Below are 17,349 nucleotides of genomic sequence, written 5' to 3'. Positions count from 1 at the left end.
TGAGGCAGAAGGATTGCTTGAGCCCAGGAGTTTGAGGTTACTGTGAGCTAGGCTGACACCACGGCACTCACTCTAGCCCGGGCAACAGAGCGAGACTTTGTCTCAAAAAAAAAAAGACCCCATGGTGCTCCTAAGATTCAGGGGGTTCAGTCAAAACTACTTTCATGATCATACTAAGACACTATTTGCATTTTTTACTGTGTTGACATTTGCACTGAAGGAGCAAAAGCAATGGTGGGTAAAAGTGCAGGTGCCTTAGCAAGGACCAAGGCAGTGGCATTACATTGTATTCATGTTACTCTTTAGCACCAATGTATTCCTGGTAGAAGAAATGCCAGCTTCTCTTACGAATGTCTTGATGAAAAAGTAAAAATTATTAACTTCTATTCAATATCAATCCTCTGAGTATGTCTTCTTCATAATCTGTGTAACAAAATAGGAAGGATATAGAAAGCACTTCTGCATACTGAGGTATGATGGCTGCCATGAGGAAAAGCACTTGTGCAATTGAATTACAAGCTAAACTAGCCAATTTTTCATGGAACGCTTTTTTTTTTTAACTTGAAAGAATGATTGACAGGCAAATTATGGTTATTCAAACTTGGGTACTTTGCCAGTATTTTGTTAAAAATGAACCCTGTCACCTCAAGAAAAAGAACTGATGATACTGTTTGTTGTCAATGATAAAATTTAAGCTTTCAAGTAAAAAGGACAATTTTGGAAAACCTGTATCTGCCACTGTGAGCTTGAGAGCTTCCTGGTACCCTATAGACCTTTCTGAAAAGATTATTAATAATAGTAATGAACGTGATTTTTCAATATTGTATAATCAAAAATGAATCAACAATTGGAAGATCTGCATGAGCGGGTAGACTGATATTTTCCAAATAACTAATGCATGATGTTACAAAATCATGTAACAGAGTACAAAACGTTCCCTGATATGCTTTCAGATTCAACATAGCAAATAAACATTAAGAAACTACCACTCCTGAAGTTCAGGTGTAGTTATCAAGAAGAATCCCCACACAATTTATCAGTTTTCTATTGTTGCCATAACAAATTAGCACAAACTTAACAACTTAACATTATACAACACCTATTTATTATCTCACAGTTATATATGTCACAAGTCCATGTGGATTCACCTGTTTTCTCTGCTTAGGGTCTCACAGGGTGAAGTTGTCAGTGGAACTGGGCTCTTATCTGGAGGCCCTGGAGAGAAATTCCCTTCTGAGCTTACCCAGATTGTTAGCAGAGCCCATTTCCTTCAGAGTGTGAGTCTGAGGCCCCATCGCCTTCCGCCTCTCATCCAAAGGCTGCTCTCTGCTTCTAGAAGCTACCCTCATGGCCTCCTTTATTTTCAAACCATCAATGAATGGCATGTCAAGTACTTCTCACACTTTGAATCTGACTTCCTTTTCTGCCACGAGAAAACCCTCTTTTTAAGGACTGCCATGATTGGATTAGGCCCACCTGGATAATTTCCCTTTGCCAGATAACTAACATAACCATGGGAGTGATCGCTCATCATAAACACCCACTCTCAAAGGGGAGGGCATTTCTCTACAGGTGAGAGTCAGTTGTAGGTCACTGTTAGAATTCTGCCTAAAAAGACCATCAAGTACCCCCTTGCTCTAACTCCCTATCTTTGTCAGGCTGGATTTTCTTCATATACTTCAATCGAAACAACGTACTGCAACAGCGGGAATGCAAGAGCGAAAATGAGAACTCAGCTGCCTTTTGTTTGGCCGGATATTAAAGAGAATTGTGAAAATCTAATATAATGCCACTTTCTTGCCGTTTTTTGTTTCAAAAAACATAGCTATTTTTCATAAATATACATGATTTTATCATGTCATGGGTTTATAACTGTGATTTTAAATTAATAAATGGTTTTAAAATGCTTCAGTTTTAATTTCAAATGTTAAATGTCAGTAGATATAACCCATAAAAATAAAAGCCCCTTGGAGTCCTCGATAATTTTTTAGCTAATGTCTTTTATTTATTTATTTTAAAATTTACACAGATGACTTTTTAATATTCTGTGTGACAAAATGTGGAAGGATGCATAAAATTCACTCTTTTTGGTGTGCAGCTCCCTGAATTTTGATGAATGCATAGTTATGGAACAACCATTAGAGTTCAACACCCCAGATAATTCCCTTCTGCCACATCATTGTATTCAACCACTTCCCCCACCCAACCCCTGGCAACCACTAATATGTTCTCCATCTCTATAGTTTTGTCATTTTGAGCATGTCATATAAATGGAACATACAGTAAGCAGCGTTTTTGAGTCTGGCTGTTTCACTCAGCATGTATCAATTGTACACTCCCCTTTCTATTGTGGAGTAGCAGTCCATTGTATACAGACATACCACACTTTGTTTCTCCATTCACTAGTTGAAAGAGATTTGGGTCATTTCCTAAATAATCTTTAAGAGTGTAAAGTGGTCCTGAGAACAAAAATGTTGAGACCCATTGACATAGAATGTTCTCTTCCCAGAGCTCTCCTCTCTTTGGTACTTCAACCAGTGCAATTTCAAAATTTAAAACTTAAATTTACAATTTAAAAACAATGAGGAGGAATTGACATGTGGTTGCAAAACTTTTCATTTTGTAATTAAGGGCATTAAAAAAATTTCCACCCTAACAAATATTAATACTACCACCTCTTATTTTACAAAAGAAACCTTAATACTAACTATTCAAAGAATAAGCTCAGAATTACAGATAGTCCTTTAAATTGAATAAACTTTAAATAATTAAAAAATCTTGGCACATGGACCTTAGTTTCCTTCTATCGGTGATTTCTTCACCATACCCTGCCTTCCTTCTTAAAAGTCTTTGCATTGGTCCTTGGGAACCACTTGTTCCACATCTTTCCTCCTAGATCTTCTTTTTTTTTTTTTTTTTTTTTTTTTGAGACAGAGTCTCGCTTTGTTGCCCGGGCTAGAGTGAGTGCCGTGGCATCAGCCTAGCTCACAGCAACCTCAAACTCCTGGGCTTAAGCGATCCTACTGCCTCAGCCTCCCGAGTAGCTGGGACTACAGGCATGCGCCACCATGCCCGGCTAATTTTTTCTATATATATTTAGTTGGCCAGATAATTTCTTTCTATTTTTTTTTAGTAGAGACGGGGTCTCACTCTTGCTCAGGCTGGTCTCAAACTCCTGACCTTGAGTGATCCACCCGCCTCGGCCTCCCAGAGTGCTAGGATTACAGGCGTGAGCCACCGCGCCCAGCCTCTCCTAGAGCTTCTTATCCATCTCCTCTCAAACCTCTATTCTCTCTTTCCTGCCAGATGTGTCTTCATGAGCCCTTCTCTTGCCTCCCCTCCCAGAACTCCCTTACAACATCATTTTGTCTCTCCTTCCTCTTCTCCCAGACTCCTCCCTTCCCTGACTGATCTACTGTTTCCCTTCTCACCACATTCTCTTCTCAGTCCAGTTCCATCAATTCAGTGGTGCAACTGCTATGTGCTAATCACTGTATTAGCCTAGGGTAGCATGATGAAAACAACAAATGAAAGCCAAGCCCTCCAGGGATTCATAGCCCTATGGTGGAGAAGAAACAACAAATACAACCCAGGACAATTTGCAATTTGCGGGGGAGGGGGGGGGTTGGATAACAAGGGTGACAAAGTGCTTTGGCAACACAGAGTAGGAACATTCAACTAAGGGGCATCAGGAATCAGGGAAGCAATGCCTAAGCTGAGACCTGAAAGAGAAGTTTTTCAGAGAAAGCCAGCTGAAGGTGGGCTGAGCTCAGGGTCCAGAAAGTTCTAGGCAGAAGGAATAGGACTTTTAAAGGCCTAGAGGGGAGGGAGAGCATAGTAGGTTTGAGAAACTGAAAGTGAGCCAGTGGGGAGTGTAACGAGTGAGGAGAGTAGCACAAAATCAGTTTGGAGAGCTAGGTGGGGGCCAAACCATGCACAGCTACTGTGTGGAGAATGGACCGTTGAAAGCCAAGAGGAGAAGCAGAGAAATCCGGAGGCTGTTGCAGTGTCTAGGGGAAAGAGGATGGCAGTGGAGGTGGAAGTGCAAACCAGTGGATGGATGGAAGAACTGTATCTTGGAGGTAGAATTGGAAGGACTTACAGGTCAGATGAGACAGAGTATGGAGAGTCAGAGAAAGACAAGAGTGAAATTAAGGCTAACTCTGAGGTTTCTGGCTTAAACAATTGGCTTTCTCAAATAGAGAAGACTGAGGGAGGATTGGTTTTCATTCAAAAGGGAATCAAGGATATAGTTTTGGACATGTTGTGTTTGAGATGACTTTGAGCTATCCGAATGGAGATGCCAGTATATAGAGGTCTGAAGCTCACAGAAGTCTGCGCTGGAAATGACGATTTGGAAGTCATAAGATTATACAGGGTAATTGAAACCACGGAGAATAAATGAGACTTCCCAGAGTGGGGATGTGGAGTGGGAAAAGAGGAGCCTAGGTCAGGCTCCTGAGAAATATCCATATTTAAGGGTCTGGCAGAGGCAGAGGAGCCAATGAAGAAGAACTCAGAGAGACAGGAGAAAAACCAGGGGTGCATTATGTCACAAGGGCCAAGAGGAGAAAGCATTTTAAGAAAGGCGAAGTTATCTAGGGCACTGAAAGCTGCATAGAGGTCATGGAAGTTAAGGACTAAAATGTGGCCAGTGGATTTGGTGATTGGTGACCGTGAAAAGAACTTCTTGGTTTGGTGGAATAATGAAGATGAAATGTCTCTAAGCCTCTTTCTGCCCTAGACCTGACTCCTTCTCCCAAAGTCTTCTCATCCCTACCCCCTTTCCCCTAGAATTTCTCATTTCTCCTTCTAGACTCCTCTTTTCATAGCAACATCTCCTCCCTCTCCTCAAGACCATGCTTTATACAGAGCTCTCTTAGATTTTTTCCTCAAAGACCCCTCTCCTACCTCTTCTCCTGTTCTCTTCCCTCATCCATCTCTTCCCAGACCCTTATTTTCTTCCCTTTCTTTTCTCTCACCATTCACTCCTCTCCTAAATCAGATACTGATTTTCTCAGCCTGCTATTCTTTCCTCTCTTCTTTCAGACCCTCTCCATCGCCTCACCTATCTATGCTCTCTGGATCCCAGCAGGGGTCTTAGCAGAATGATTATTAAGAAGCCTCCCAGGCTCAATACTGAGGAGTCATAGCCTTTGGCATGATTCCACCAGGATCTGATAGTGCTGACTTATAGGAAACATGGTGTTAGAACCCAGTCCTTGAATGATTGCCAATCTGGTAACCACATCCTGCCAACACAGTCCCCTCATCCGCCCTGGCACCTGCCCCTAAGATTCTGCCTTTTCCTATCCTCAATTGCACAGAATCATTGTGAGCTGATAAGGTGCCCCTCTACTACCTTACGTTCTAATATCTTGCATTCAACCAGCATTTTCTAACTTGTCAAAATACTTTCACATTCATTAGCCCAGCCTTGGGAAGTTGGCTGGTTGAAGCCTAGAGAAAGAAGATAGACAGACTTGCCCTTAGCCTGGTATCCCTCCCACCCTTTTAACCTTGCTTGCTTTTGTGCCCACAGATGCCCCAGGCCTGAGCTCAGGCATGGCTGCACTTTAAGTCTGTCCCAGCCTGCCAAGGGGGAGTACCCTTGAGAGACCCTTGCTCAGGAGCACTGCCAGGGGATAAGTGCAAGGCAGGGATGGGCCACCTTGGGAAGGTGATTTCTGATTTGCTTCACAAAATTCACCCTAAACAACAAATCTGACTATTTGCCTTGATATTACTTGAAAAGGGAGTTGAGCGTAATGAGTAAGAGGCAAGCCCCAGAGTTGGTCAGGTTTGGTATGCAGGCCTGGCTCTGCTCTGCACTAGCTCAGTGTAACAATGGATAGGAAAGCCCTCAGCATGGTGCCTGGCACCTAGAAAGTGTTCAATGAATAGTGGCCACTAGCTTTATCATTTTTACATATGAATCCTTGGGAGGGAGTCAGTGTGGTACATTGGAAAGTTTACTGAACTAGACATCTAGAGACCTAGATTCCGGATTTAACTATTACTACTCAACTTGGGATGTCGGGTAATTCATTCTTTTCATCTCATTGGGTTAGGTTTCCTCATCTGGAAATAGTAATAGCTGCCCTACTTTTGGAATATGTTGTATTAACCTTTAAAGCATGCATACTCTTTGACCTAACAATTCTATTCCTAGGAATTTGTCAGTATTATGTACAAAGATGCTAGGATATAGTAGTGAAAAAATTAAAATAAAAATGTTTAGTAGGCAGTGGTTAAATGAATAATATTTTATATGATAGAATGCAGCACAGCCATAAGAGAATGATGTAGCTCTGTTTTTTAATTGACATGGTGCATGACACATTATTTAGCAATGACAGAAGGTTAAATAACTGTAGGTATAGTATGATTCAATTTTATAAAAAATATTTCTACTGATGTCTTCTACAGTACATCAAAATGTTACCAATGACCATTTCTGGCCGGTAGCATTACGAGGACCTCTAGTTTCTTCTTCGTACTTCATTTTCTGACTTCTTTTCAATAGCATCTAGTATTTTTCTACTCAGGAAAAATACAGGAAAGCTTTTATTCCATTTTCAGAGGAAACCCAGTCACTGCACTCCATTCCAAAGCACTTTTGAGAGGCTTAAATGACATAGTGTATGGTACTGCGGTATGTGGTAAAAAGGGGAGGCCTGCCGTTGAGGGCCACCTCATTTCCACCTGTAGGACCTGCTCTTGAACTCACAGAGTCTAAACCTATAGTACACATGTTCACCCTTGAGCCTTGGGAGCAACTTTGGTGGGGGGTAGGGCTGGGAGCTTGCAGGAGAACCAAGCTGGGTAGAAGAGCCCAGGGCTGCTTGGGCACTGGCTCACCAGGGCTGTGTTTATGAGGCTTACTCCATGCTGGGCCTCAGGGCTGCTAGCCAGGGACACCTAATGGGCATAACAGAGACCCCTCCTCTCACCACCCTCAAAGCTGGAATGTTCTGAATTCCACCTTGGGCCAAACCGCCCTCCCCAAGAGGCCTCCCCTGGGTTCACAGAGGTCACCACACAAAAGCCCAGCTGGAGTTTTTGACAGAAAAAACACAAAACCCACCAAATCTTTTTTTTTTTAAGTACCTCAATCTTTCCCAGCCTCCAGGGGTTTAATTCTGATCTGCAATAAGTCTCTGACCCAAGGCTCAGGTTTGCAGATGGATTTTGCAAAGCTGTGGTTAACAATTAGAAATCCTTTATCACTTCAGGCCATAGCCCCTTGCACTTCGCTCCCCTCCCTCAGGAGCCCTTCCTCCCTCTTCAGGGGCATCTCCCACTCCAAGGCTCTGCAAAAGAACTGCTCTGTAAGTATCTCCATCCTGATTTAGATGCTGCCTTTTGAGTTCACCTGTGTGAGCGTTCTTCCTTCCTAGTTGCTATCAGTTCAGCCCATGGTGGAGCCAGGCTGGGCCGCCTTGGGTTCTGAGTAAAGGGTATGGGAGGGAAAATTCTGGTGGCACTTAGGTTGGTGGTATTTGGTTCTTCAAAGCTATCACAAAGGTTCCCATCTTCAAAACTACAGGGCCAAAGGAAGCACTCTCCAAATCAGATCATTTCTGGCTGGAGCTTTTGGGGGCCAAAGGACGGGGATAAAAATGGAACAAAAGGGAGCTATAGTTTACCCCTCTGCCTAACTGTCCCGGAGCGGGGCTGGAAGAGGTCCTCCCTCACAGCCAGCTCCAGTGCCCTCCTCGGCATGAAGGCTCAGAGAGGCAGCAGCAGGTGGGCTCCTGAGTGAAGTCCTAAAGTCTCCCCTTGAAGCCCTGGAATGGCTCTCCCCCACCGCCCTGAAAGTCTGTCATTAGAAATTCCTGCTTTGGACTGAGGCATTATTCTCTCCAAGTGCCCTCCTTGAAAATGGAGTTGGAACTCCATACTCACAGCACTTCCAGGAGGGCAGATTGTAGGTGATTTTTGTTTTCCAAATTCTGCCTTTCTGTGTTTTCCGGTGTTCTAAAAGTGAGAATGTTTTAGTTTGATGATCAGGACAAAAATAAACTTTTAAAAACTATTAGAAAATCTCTCAATCCAGTTGCAGTTCCCTGAGTTGTCATCAATCAACTGATGTAGAAGGAAAGGCAAACTGCTCCAAGGACAAACTTTCGAGAAAGTAGGGCCTCAAGGAAATGGCTTTGCCAGCTACTAGGGCCTCTGGCAGCTGGGGATGAGATTCAGAGAAGGGGGCAATTGTCTCAGAGTCCTCTGAGGGTCGGTGAGATCAAGGGATGGAGAAATAAGGCTGACTGACCCAAGAGGGTTGTGGTGGCCCCCATCACTCTCAGGAGGCCACATTTGGACCTTCCTTGAGCCTGATAACCATAAATGTCCTGTCCCATGCAGTCTTATGAGGGTGCCCCCAAAGAAGGGGTACCATGCACAAGATTCTTAGAGCAAGAGACATGGAGAGTAGCAGGGCAAGTGCCTAGGCAGGAAGGGGTTAAGTCAGGAGTGGCTGTCAATCTTGACCTTCCTAATCCTCTCCTACAGCTCCAATCCCTCCCCTAAGGAAGATTAGGCAAGTATCCTAAGTGAAACCTTCTTGCCGGGCGGGCCCTGGGGCCATGGAGTTTGTTGGCCCCATGCCCAGAAGACAAATTCAGCTGGCAAGGCCTAGAGTTTTCTGTACCTTTAGAGCAGCCAGCACTTGGCTTCTAGGAGGATCCCTCAAAAAGAGGTTTCTTTTAAAGCTGCCTGCTTGTAATAACAGCTTTTCGGTCTTCTGTATTTGTCAAAATGGTTTCCTATCCCCATTACCTTGTTTGAGATTCAAAACTTTGGAGATGAGCAAAGTGGGGCCTAGAGAAGTTAGGGGACTTCCTCAATCAGTTTCCAGGCACAACTCAGGCCAGGACCCTTCATCTAAACCCTGTCTGTCCTCACCTCAACTGCTCATCAAACAAAATCCTGGCTGAACCTAGCCCGGCTTACCACCCAACCATCTGTCTACCTGTCTTTCTGACCTTGGCTTAAAGCTAACCCCCATGGGGCCATTTCTGCCATTCGAATAAGCTCCAACAACTTGTAAGAACAAGTTGTTATTCCTTCCCAGCTATGCCAAGTCAGACTCTCTAGAGCTTCCAAGCCTCAGTGGTGGCTTTTTCTTGACCCTGCCCTCCCACTGCCCCAAAATACTTTCCTACTTACTCCTTCTGAGTCAGGACTGGCTCTTTGGAGAGACTCACCTCTTGGGGACACTGTTGATTTCCATAAGAAACTTAAGCTTGGCTCTTCTGCTGCCATCCCAGGAAGGCTGAAGCAGGAGCTGCGCTTCTCTGGGAGGCAGTAGGTCTTCCCCTTGAAAACCTCAAGGTATCTCACCCACTCTCACTGGAAGCCCAGATACAGATACGAGGGACAAAGGAACTGTATTTAACCCAGCCTGGGTGGGAAGTAGGGGGGTCCCAAGGACGGTTTCAAGGAGAGGATGAATTGAATGACTAGCAATTATCCAAGCGAATGGTGGATGACGGAATAGCATGCTTAAGGGCTTAGGACAGAAAGAAAGGCAAATTCAGAGATATTCAAGTGCTTAAGCATGGCTGGATCGTGTGTGTGTGTGTGTGTGTGTGTGTGTGTGTAGCAGCATAAAGCATGAGGTTGGAAGTTAATGGTGAGAGATGAGGCTGCGAAGAAAGGCAGGGATCATACAATGGAGGGTTCTCTGGGTTTCCTGGGCTGGGGAGTTTGAACTTCATTCTGAAAGCACTTAAGAACTCCTGAAGTTTTTTAAGCATGGCAAAGGGTGAGGTGATAGTCATGATTTGGTTTCTACTTTAGAAAAAACCCTTGACTATTGGATGGATAATTGATCAAAGAAGTGGGGCAGAAGTGGAATTAAAGAGACCAATTTGAGGTGCCTATGAGATTTCCAAACAGACAAGAGATGATGGTTGTATGGTTTGAACTAAAGTTTGGACAGTACAGATAAAAAGAAGTGGGTGGATTCATGATATATTTTGAAGGTAGATCTGATGGGACTTCATAATTAATTATATGTCAACAATAGGTGAGGAATCCAGGATGACTAACTTGGGTTACTGGATGGGTGATGGCCCTAATGAGATAGGGGACACTGGATGAGGAATAGTTTGAGGGTGGGGAGAAGAGGGTAGATGACTTCAGCTTTGCAAATGTTAAATTTGAGGTGCCATTAAAACATTCAGGTGGGGTCATTCCAAATGCAGTTGACTGTACATATCTTGAGTTCAGGAGAGAGATCTGCGGAAGAGGTATAAATTCAGGAGTCACTGGCATAGAGACAGAGTGGGTGAGATCACCCATGGAGAATGTTAAGACTGAGAACAGCAGTCTGGAAGTCTAGGTGAAACCCTAAGACAGCAGGAATAGTCAGATTTAAAGGGTGGGCAGAAGAAGAGAAACTTATAAAGGATACCTGGAAGAATCATTTTGTAAGGTAAGGAAAACAGTGGTGCTACAGAAAACAAGGGAGAAGACAGTTTTAGGAAGGAAAGGGACAAGCTGAGATGACAGATATGACCACTGGATTTTGAAACAAGGAAATAGCGGATAGCTTTGGTGAGAACATTTTCTGTCAAGGGCTAATGACAGAAGCCAGATTACAGAGGGCCGAGCAGTGAGTGAAACTGTGATGAAGTTGGAGACATCAATCTTAATGGCTGTTTAAGGATCTTGGCTGCAAAGAGAACGATCAAGATAAGCTAATAGCTGCACAGGGAGGAGGTGGGGTAGGGAGCTCAAAAAGAATGGTAAATATTTGAAGTAGTCATCAGGAGAATGCTTCCCAGGAGAAGGAGAAAGATTGCCAAGAAGCACTGAAGGCTTTACTGAGCTGCTCAGTCGTGATCAGGATAGGTACTACTGTGCCCAGGTTAGCAATAAGAAAACAAATGCTGTAAGAAGACTTGCTCAGTGTCACAGCTGCTAAGTGACAGAGCTGAGATTCAAACTAGATCTCCCACCTCACCTGTCATCAAATGTTTACTGGCTCCTACTCTGCACTGCTTTGCATTGGCACTGTCATATCCAACGCTGATGAATGCTATTATCAACCATGTGCCCAGTGCTGAGGAGGCACAATAGAAGTTTAATATAAGTTTTTTCATCTTCAAATTGTTTAGAATTTGAAGAGACAAGGTATTCAACAAAGGTCTTGTGCCTTTCACAGTGCTCTACCCAAAGCAGGAGTTCAAAAAATGTCTTCTTGGGCCCAGGTGCAGTGGCTCATGCCTGTAATCCTAGCACTCTGAGAGGCCGAGGTGGGAGGATCACTTGAGGTCAGGAGTTTGAGACCAGCCTGAGCAAGAGCGAGACCCTGTCTCTACAAAAAATAGAAAGAAATTAGCTGGACAACTAAAAATATATAGAAAAAAATAACCGGGCTTGGTGGCGCATGCCTGTAGTCCCAGCTACTCGGGAGGCTGAGGCAGGAGGATCGCTTGAGCCCAGGAGTTTGAGGTTGCTGTGAGCTAGGCTGATGCCATGGCACTCTAGCCCAGGTGACAGACAGAGTGAGACTCTGTCTCAAAAAAAAAAAAAAAGTCTTCTTAATGACTGAATAAAAGTGGTAAAGAGGTTTCAAGGGGCTCTATATGACTACCAGATAGGGACTTTCTAAATGAGTCAATGACACTGCAGTGTAAGGGTCATCGAAGTGCTGCCCAATATATATAATGGTGTAACTCTTCTTGCACTTGCACACACATTCATTCTCTCTCTCTCTCTCTTTCTATTAATCCCCTTCTTCCTCTGATCCCTTGTCCTTCTCTCAATCTTCTTTTCCAACATTGGGCAGCACTTCGATGACCCTAACACTGCAGCATCATTGACTCATTTAGAAAGTCCCTATCTGGTAGTCATATGGAGCTCCTCAAACCTCTTTCAACTTTTTTTTTACTTTCTTTTTTTATTTATTTCAAAATATTAAGGGTTACAAATGTTTCTAGTTACATGGATCGCTTTTGTAATGCTTTAGTCACGGCTATAGATGTGTCCATCACCCAACCAGTGTTCATTGCACCCACCAGGTAGGTTTTTACCCCTTCTCTCATCCCCTCTCCCCCCTGCTTGATTTCCACTGAGTTTTACTTCCCTCTGTGCACATGTGTGCTCATTCATTAGTTCCAATTTAATAGAGAGTACATGTGGTGCTCGTTTTTCCACTCTTGAGATACTTTACTTAGGAGAATGGTCTCCAGTTTCTTTGCCATTTTTATTCATTCACTAGGAAAACATTTTTTGAACTCCTGCTCTGGGTAAAGCACTGTGCAAGGCACATGAGATACAGAGAAAAATAAGATACAGTACCTGTACTCCAGTAGCTCACAGACCAATGGGGCAGAATAAGGGTTTAAACAGGAAATTGCAATATCGTGCAAAAATTACTCTCTCTACCTCAGTTTCCTCATCTGTCCAGTAAGGATTATAGTACCTACCACAAAAAACTTGTCATGATGATTAAATGAATTAAAATGTGTAAAGTGCTTATAATGGTCACATAAGAAACACTATATGTGTTGCTATTATTGTTGTTATTAATACTGTGATGGAAGTAAGTAAACACAAGATACTGTAAGAACATAAAGGAGGGGCACTTGACCCAGGCTAGAGTAAAAGACATCTGAGCTGAGTCCTAAAGGGTGAGAAGGCACTAAATAAAGGAAGAAGAATGCAGAGCATTCCGCATAGAACAATCTGTGCTCACATTTGGGAGCAAAAGACCACATGGCATGATTGAAGAACTGAAAATAAATTAGTTCAGCAAGAGTATAGAGTACAAGGAGGGGAATGGCAGGAGACTAAGCTTGAGAGGTAATGGAGTACAGGCAAGTTTGGACTTTATCCTTTAGTTGATGAGAAGCCATTGCAATGTTTTATGTACAGTAGTGACTTGATCAGATTAATGTGTTGAAAGATTACCTTGAAGACAGTGTGGAGGAGGCAAGATTAGAAGTAAGACCAGTTAGAGAGCTGGTGCTATAGTCCAGGTGAGAGAGAATGATGAAACCCTGAACTAGGAAAGTAGCAGTGGAGGTGGAGAGCCATGGAGTCAAGATATATTCAATAGGTAGAACTGGTGGGACACAGTGATTGTAGGATGCGGGGATATGTGTGAGAAAGGTGTCAAAGATCACTTCCTGGATTTTGGTCCAGCATAAGGGGATGGATAGAGGCATCACTCAGTGACTGCAGTGGACCCAAGGAAGAACCGTTTGGGGAGAGGTGCAATGAGTGAGGTGATGAGCAAGTATTCTTTGGACATGTCAAATTCAAGGTGCCTAAGAGATTTCCATGTGGACATTTTGACTAGGTGATTGCTCTGCCAGTCTTGGAAGCTTAGGAGGGTCTTCGCTGGAAATTCAGATTTGGAAGAGCCAGTGGATGGATGGGTAGTAGATTATGTCATGGGGGCAGATGAGTTTGCTCAGGGACAGAATGTTGATTGAGAGAAGGATGGACTTCTGAGGAATACCCACATGTAAGAGATGAGTAGGGAAAGAGAAATCTTGAAGAAGGCTAAAATGGAATAGCCAGATTGTGGTAAGTTGAAAAAATTAGTGGGTTGGAGGGTCTTGTAGAGGATGGGGAGAAGGGTGTGCCCTTGACCCTTAGTGTTCTGAACCTTGGTAAGAGTGGGGGCTCCCTGAACACTGCAAAATCCTGTACAGCTCTGAGATTCCAAAGGATTGGCTCAGATGCCTGCCTCATACAAAGCCCTCTATTCTAGAGCAGCCTCCCTTTCTCCTGTCTGCCCTAGTGCCCCTAATACATACCTCAGGGAATTTCAGGGCTCCCTCCAGGCCCTGGAACAACTTTTTTGCTCTAGAGTACTCCCTCATCATTTGAGAGGCTGATGATGGTGAGGGCATCTATTAAGAGACCAGATAGGAAATGTCTGGGTGTGTTATACATGCAGGAGGCCATAGGCTAGCCTGCAGAGGGGGATTTGGGCAGAGCTGGAAAGATCTGAACTCTCAGAGTACAAACAGAATGCTTTTTTACCCACCTACTCCAGTGTGCCCTGGAGTAGATTTTCACCGTGGGCACTACTCTCTAGGCCCTTGGAGATTCAACAGGCCTCTAACAAGCCGGAGTCCAAGGCTGTAATTCTAGGACCTGTTCCTCCTGATCCAGTCCCCTGGAGTTTGGCCTCAGTCTGCAATTGAGGGGCCCTGTGGCACTGTTCCTTGGCAACGTGTTACGTGGAAGGCCTTAGACACTAGCAGTTAACACAGCCACCACAACCGCCACTGCCATCACCACCTTCCTGGAAAGTAGCCACCTGTCTGGCCCTTGGCTTTGTCTAGCTGCCAACGTAAGGCATGTGCCTACGCAGGAGGTGATGACATTTTGGCTCCACTTTCAAAGTTTTTTTTTTCCCCCTTTCTCGTGTGTTATTTCTAAAGATAACAAAGGTCAAAAGGCATCCAGCATTTTCTGGTTTCTCATAAGCTTCTGGTCAATATTTAATCTGGTTTATGGATTTTTTTTTTTTTAGGTCTTCTAGATGCTTTCTTGAGCCTGCTTGTGGCCACCCACAGACACTTGTAAGGAGGAGAGAAGTCAGCTTGGCAGAGTTACTCTGAAATGAGGGATTAGAGGCTGGGATCTGAGGAGCAAGAACTGCAGCCAGAAGAAGAGGGAGCGGGCCCTGAAGACACTTCTACTGAGAGGTCTGCCATGGCCTCTCTTGGCGTCCAACTTGTCGGCTACATCCTAGGCCTTCTGGGGCTGTTGGGCACAGTGGTTGCCATGTTGCTCCCTAGTTGGAGAACGAGTTCTTACGTCGGTGCCAGCATTGTGACGGCAGTCGGTTTTTCCAAGGGCCTCTGGATGGAGTGTGCCACCCACAGCACAGGCATCACCCAGTGTGACATCTACAGCACCCTTCTAGGCCTGCCTGCTGACATCCAGGCTGCCCAGGCCATGATGGTGACATCCAGTGCAATCTCCTCGCTGGCCTGCATTATCTCTGTGGTGGGCATGAGATGCACAGTCTTCTGCCAAGAATCCCGAGCCAAAGACAGAGTGGCGGTAGTGGGTGGAGTCTTCTTCATCCTTGGAGGCCTCCTGGGTTTCATTCCTGTTGCCTGGAATCTTCATGGGATCCTGCGGGACTTCTACTCACCACTGGTGCCTGACAGCATGAAATTTGAGATCGGAGAGGCTATTTACTTGGGCATTGTTTCTTCCCTGTTCTCCTTGGTGGCTGGAATCATCCTCTGCTTTTCCTGCCCAACCCGGAGAAATGGCTCCAACTACTACGATGGCTACCAAGCCCAGCCTCTTGCCACTGGGAGCTCTCCCAGGCCTGGTCAGCCTCTCAAAGCCAAGAGTGAATTCAACTCCTACAGTCTGACAGGGTATGTGTGAAGAACCAGGGGCCAGAGCTGGGGGAGGCTGGGTCTGTGAAAACCAGTGGACAGGCCTCTGGGGCCACAGGTGAGGGACATTGCCACTGGATCATGTCAGAAGGTGCTGCTGAGGATAGACTGACTTTGGCCGCTGGATTGAGCAAAGGCAGAAATGGGAGCTAGTGTGACAGCATGCAGGTTGAATTGCCTGCAGGATGCTTGCCAAGCCAGCCTTTCTGTTTCCCTCACCTCGCCCTCCCCCTGCCCTGAGTCCCCAACCCTCAACTTGAAACCGCAGCCCCTACCTTTATCCAGGCCCCAGAGGCTCCCTTCTGCCCTTTGGTTTACCTGGGAATCCATCCCCAAACCCACTAATCACATCCCGGGGACTTACTCTCTCTGATCAAAGACCCTCTCCCTCTGGCTGAGGTTGCTCTTAGCTTGTTGCTGGGGGATGAGGGGGGGAGAAGTGGTGGCTTTAATGGGCATGGCTCAAATCTCCTTCTCAAGCCTCCCTCCAAAGAAATTGATTGGTCAGTAATGGGCCGTGGAACCTCCATTCCACTCTTGTTATGACTCCACAGTGTCCAGACTGGTTTGTGCACGAACTGAAATAAAACCATCCCACAGCATCCAGGGAACAGAAAGCAACTGGGTGTAGGATGAGAGGACAGGTAGGCAGCCTGGGACCAAAAAGAGACCAGAACCATTTCCCAGGGCACTTCCCAGAATTCCCTCATGTTTGCGGGTCAGGGATGGAGTCTGCGGCTTGAGGAACACACGAGGAAAGAAGATCTGGTGGAAAGCTCAGGCGGCAGCAGACTTTGACTCCCCTGAGAAACTGCCTCAGAAGCTGCGGCCCCAACTTCTGCTAAGGCCCCTGCCTGCTTCTGGGGTACCTGACCTGCCTCCTGGCCTCCTCCACAAGGCTAAGGACCCTAGACAATGGTTGCCTTAAGAACAGTGAACCGGTTTTTCTAGAGATAGTTCTGGGCTGGGGGATGACAGCATGGAAATGTGTGGTACAGAGGAAGATACCATTCCCCATTGCTGGCCAAAGAAGAACAAGAACTTTGGTATCTAAGAAGCTGGGTGGACATCTGTGGTGGCTCCAGTGGGTGTTTCTACTGTGCCAGAGAGAGGCAGCCCCTCAGAGGGTCTTCAGGCCTAATGAAAAATCAGCCCCAAAGGCTGAGATCAGGCCCCCAGGGGGCTACCCACAGAGTACTACAGAGCCTCTGGAAGACCACAGCACCCAGTGGGCCTGGCCTGTTCTCCCCACATCCATCAGAAGATATTCCAGAATTGCCAGAGGGCAACCAAGGGCTCCAGCATGGCACATCCCTTCCCAAGGTGCTATGACCATGGTCTGAGTGATGGCTGAGCCGGGATTGCGGTTGAGGTGGGAGATTAGAGAATGGTTCCCAGGTAGACAGTTCCACCTCTAAGGTCTGAAAATGCTCCATTTCCCCTGCAGTGGGAGTGGGGGTCATAAGCCAAAGACCTTTTCCCTCACCAGCCTAGGCATGAACAGCTTCTGAAAAACTCCAGTACCCCTCCCCAAACCTCAGTGCCAGCAGAAGGGGCCCATTCATTGTCTCTAACGTGCTTTTCACATTTCCACCTTCTTGCCTACGTTCCAGCTGTTCTCCCAACCTGGAAGGCCCCATCCCCTTAGCAAAGTCCTCCTCGTGCTTGGAGGACTTGCTCAGTGTCACCTCCTTCATTGAGCTTTCTCTGACCACTCCGTTCCTCTCCTCTCCCTCCCTCCTCCAACCCTCAATGTATAAATCCCTTCTTGATGCTTATCATTCACAATTTTTGATTGATAGCTATTGATAGTTATCTTTTCATGTGTGTGTCTGATCTCACAAGTACACTGTAAACTCTTGGAGGGCAGGGACCACATCTTAGACCTCTCTGTATCCCCCAGACTATCTGTAACAGTGCCGAGCACACAGTAGGTGATCAATAAACACTTGTTGATTGA

General features: G+C 45.4%; 1 protein-coding gene across 1 annotated transcript; it reads left to right on the top strand.

Moving 5' to 3' along the window:
* The first annotated feature begins 7,180 nt into the window (after nt 1–7,180).
* CLDN2 (claudin 2) lies at nt 7,181–17,349 on the top strand. Its single transcript, XM_069462781.1, has 2 exons — nt 7,181–7,331; nt 14,504–17,349. The coding sequence occupies exon 2, from the start codon at nt 14,686–14,688 to the stop codon at nt 15,376–15,378; it is 693 nt and encodes a 230-aa protein (XP_069318882.1). The 5' UTR covers nt 7,181–7,331; nt 14,504–14,685; the 3' UTR covers nt 15,379–17,349.

The sequence above is a fragment of the Eulemur rufifrons genome, chromosome 30 (assembly GCF_041146395.1).
Source record: "Eulemur rufifrons isolate Redbay chromosome 30, OSU_ERuf_1, whole genome shotgun sequence".
Taxonomy (NCBI): Eukaryota; Metazoa; Chordata; class Mammalia; order Primates; family Lemuridae; genus Eulemur; species Eulemur rufifrons.
This window is presented reverse-complemented; position numbering and strand designations above follow the sequence as displayed.

What these genes read in the sequence shown, in the direction of transcription:
- CLDN2 (XM_069462781.1), top strand. Translation starts at nt 14,686, where the DNA reads ATGGCCTCTCTTGGCGTCCAACTTGTCGGCTACATCCTAGGCCTTCTG.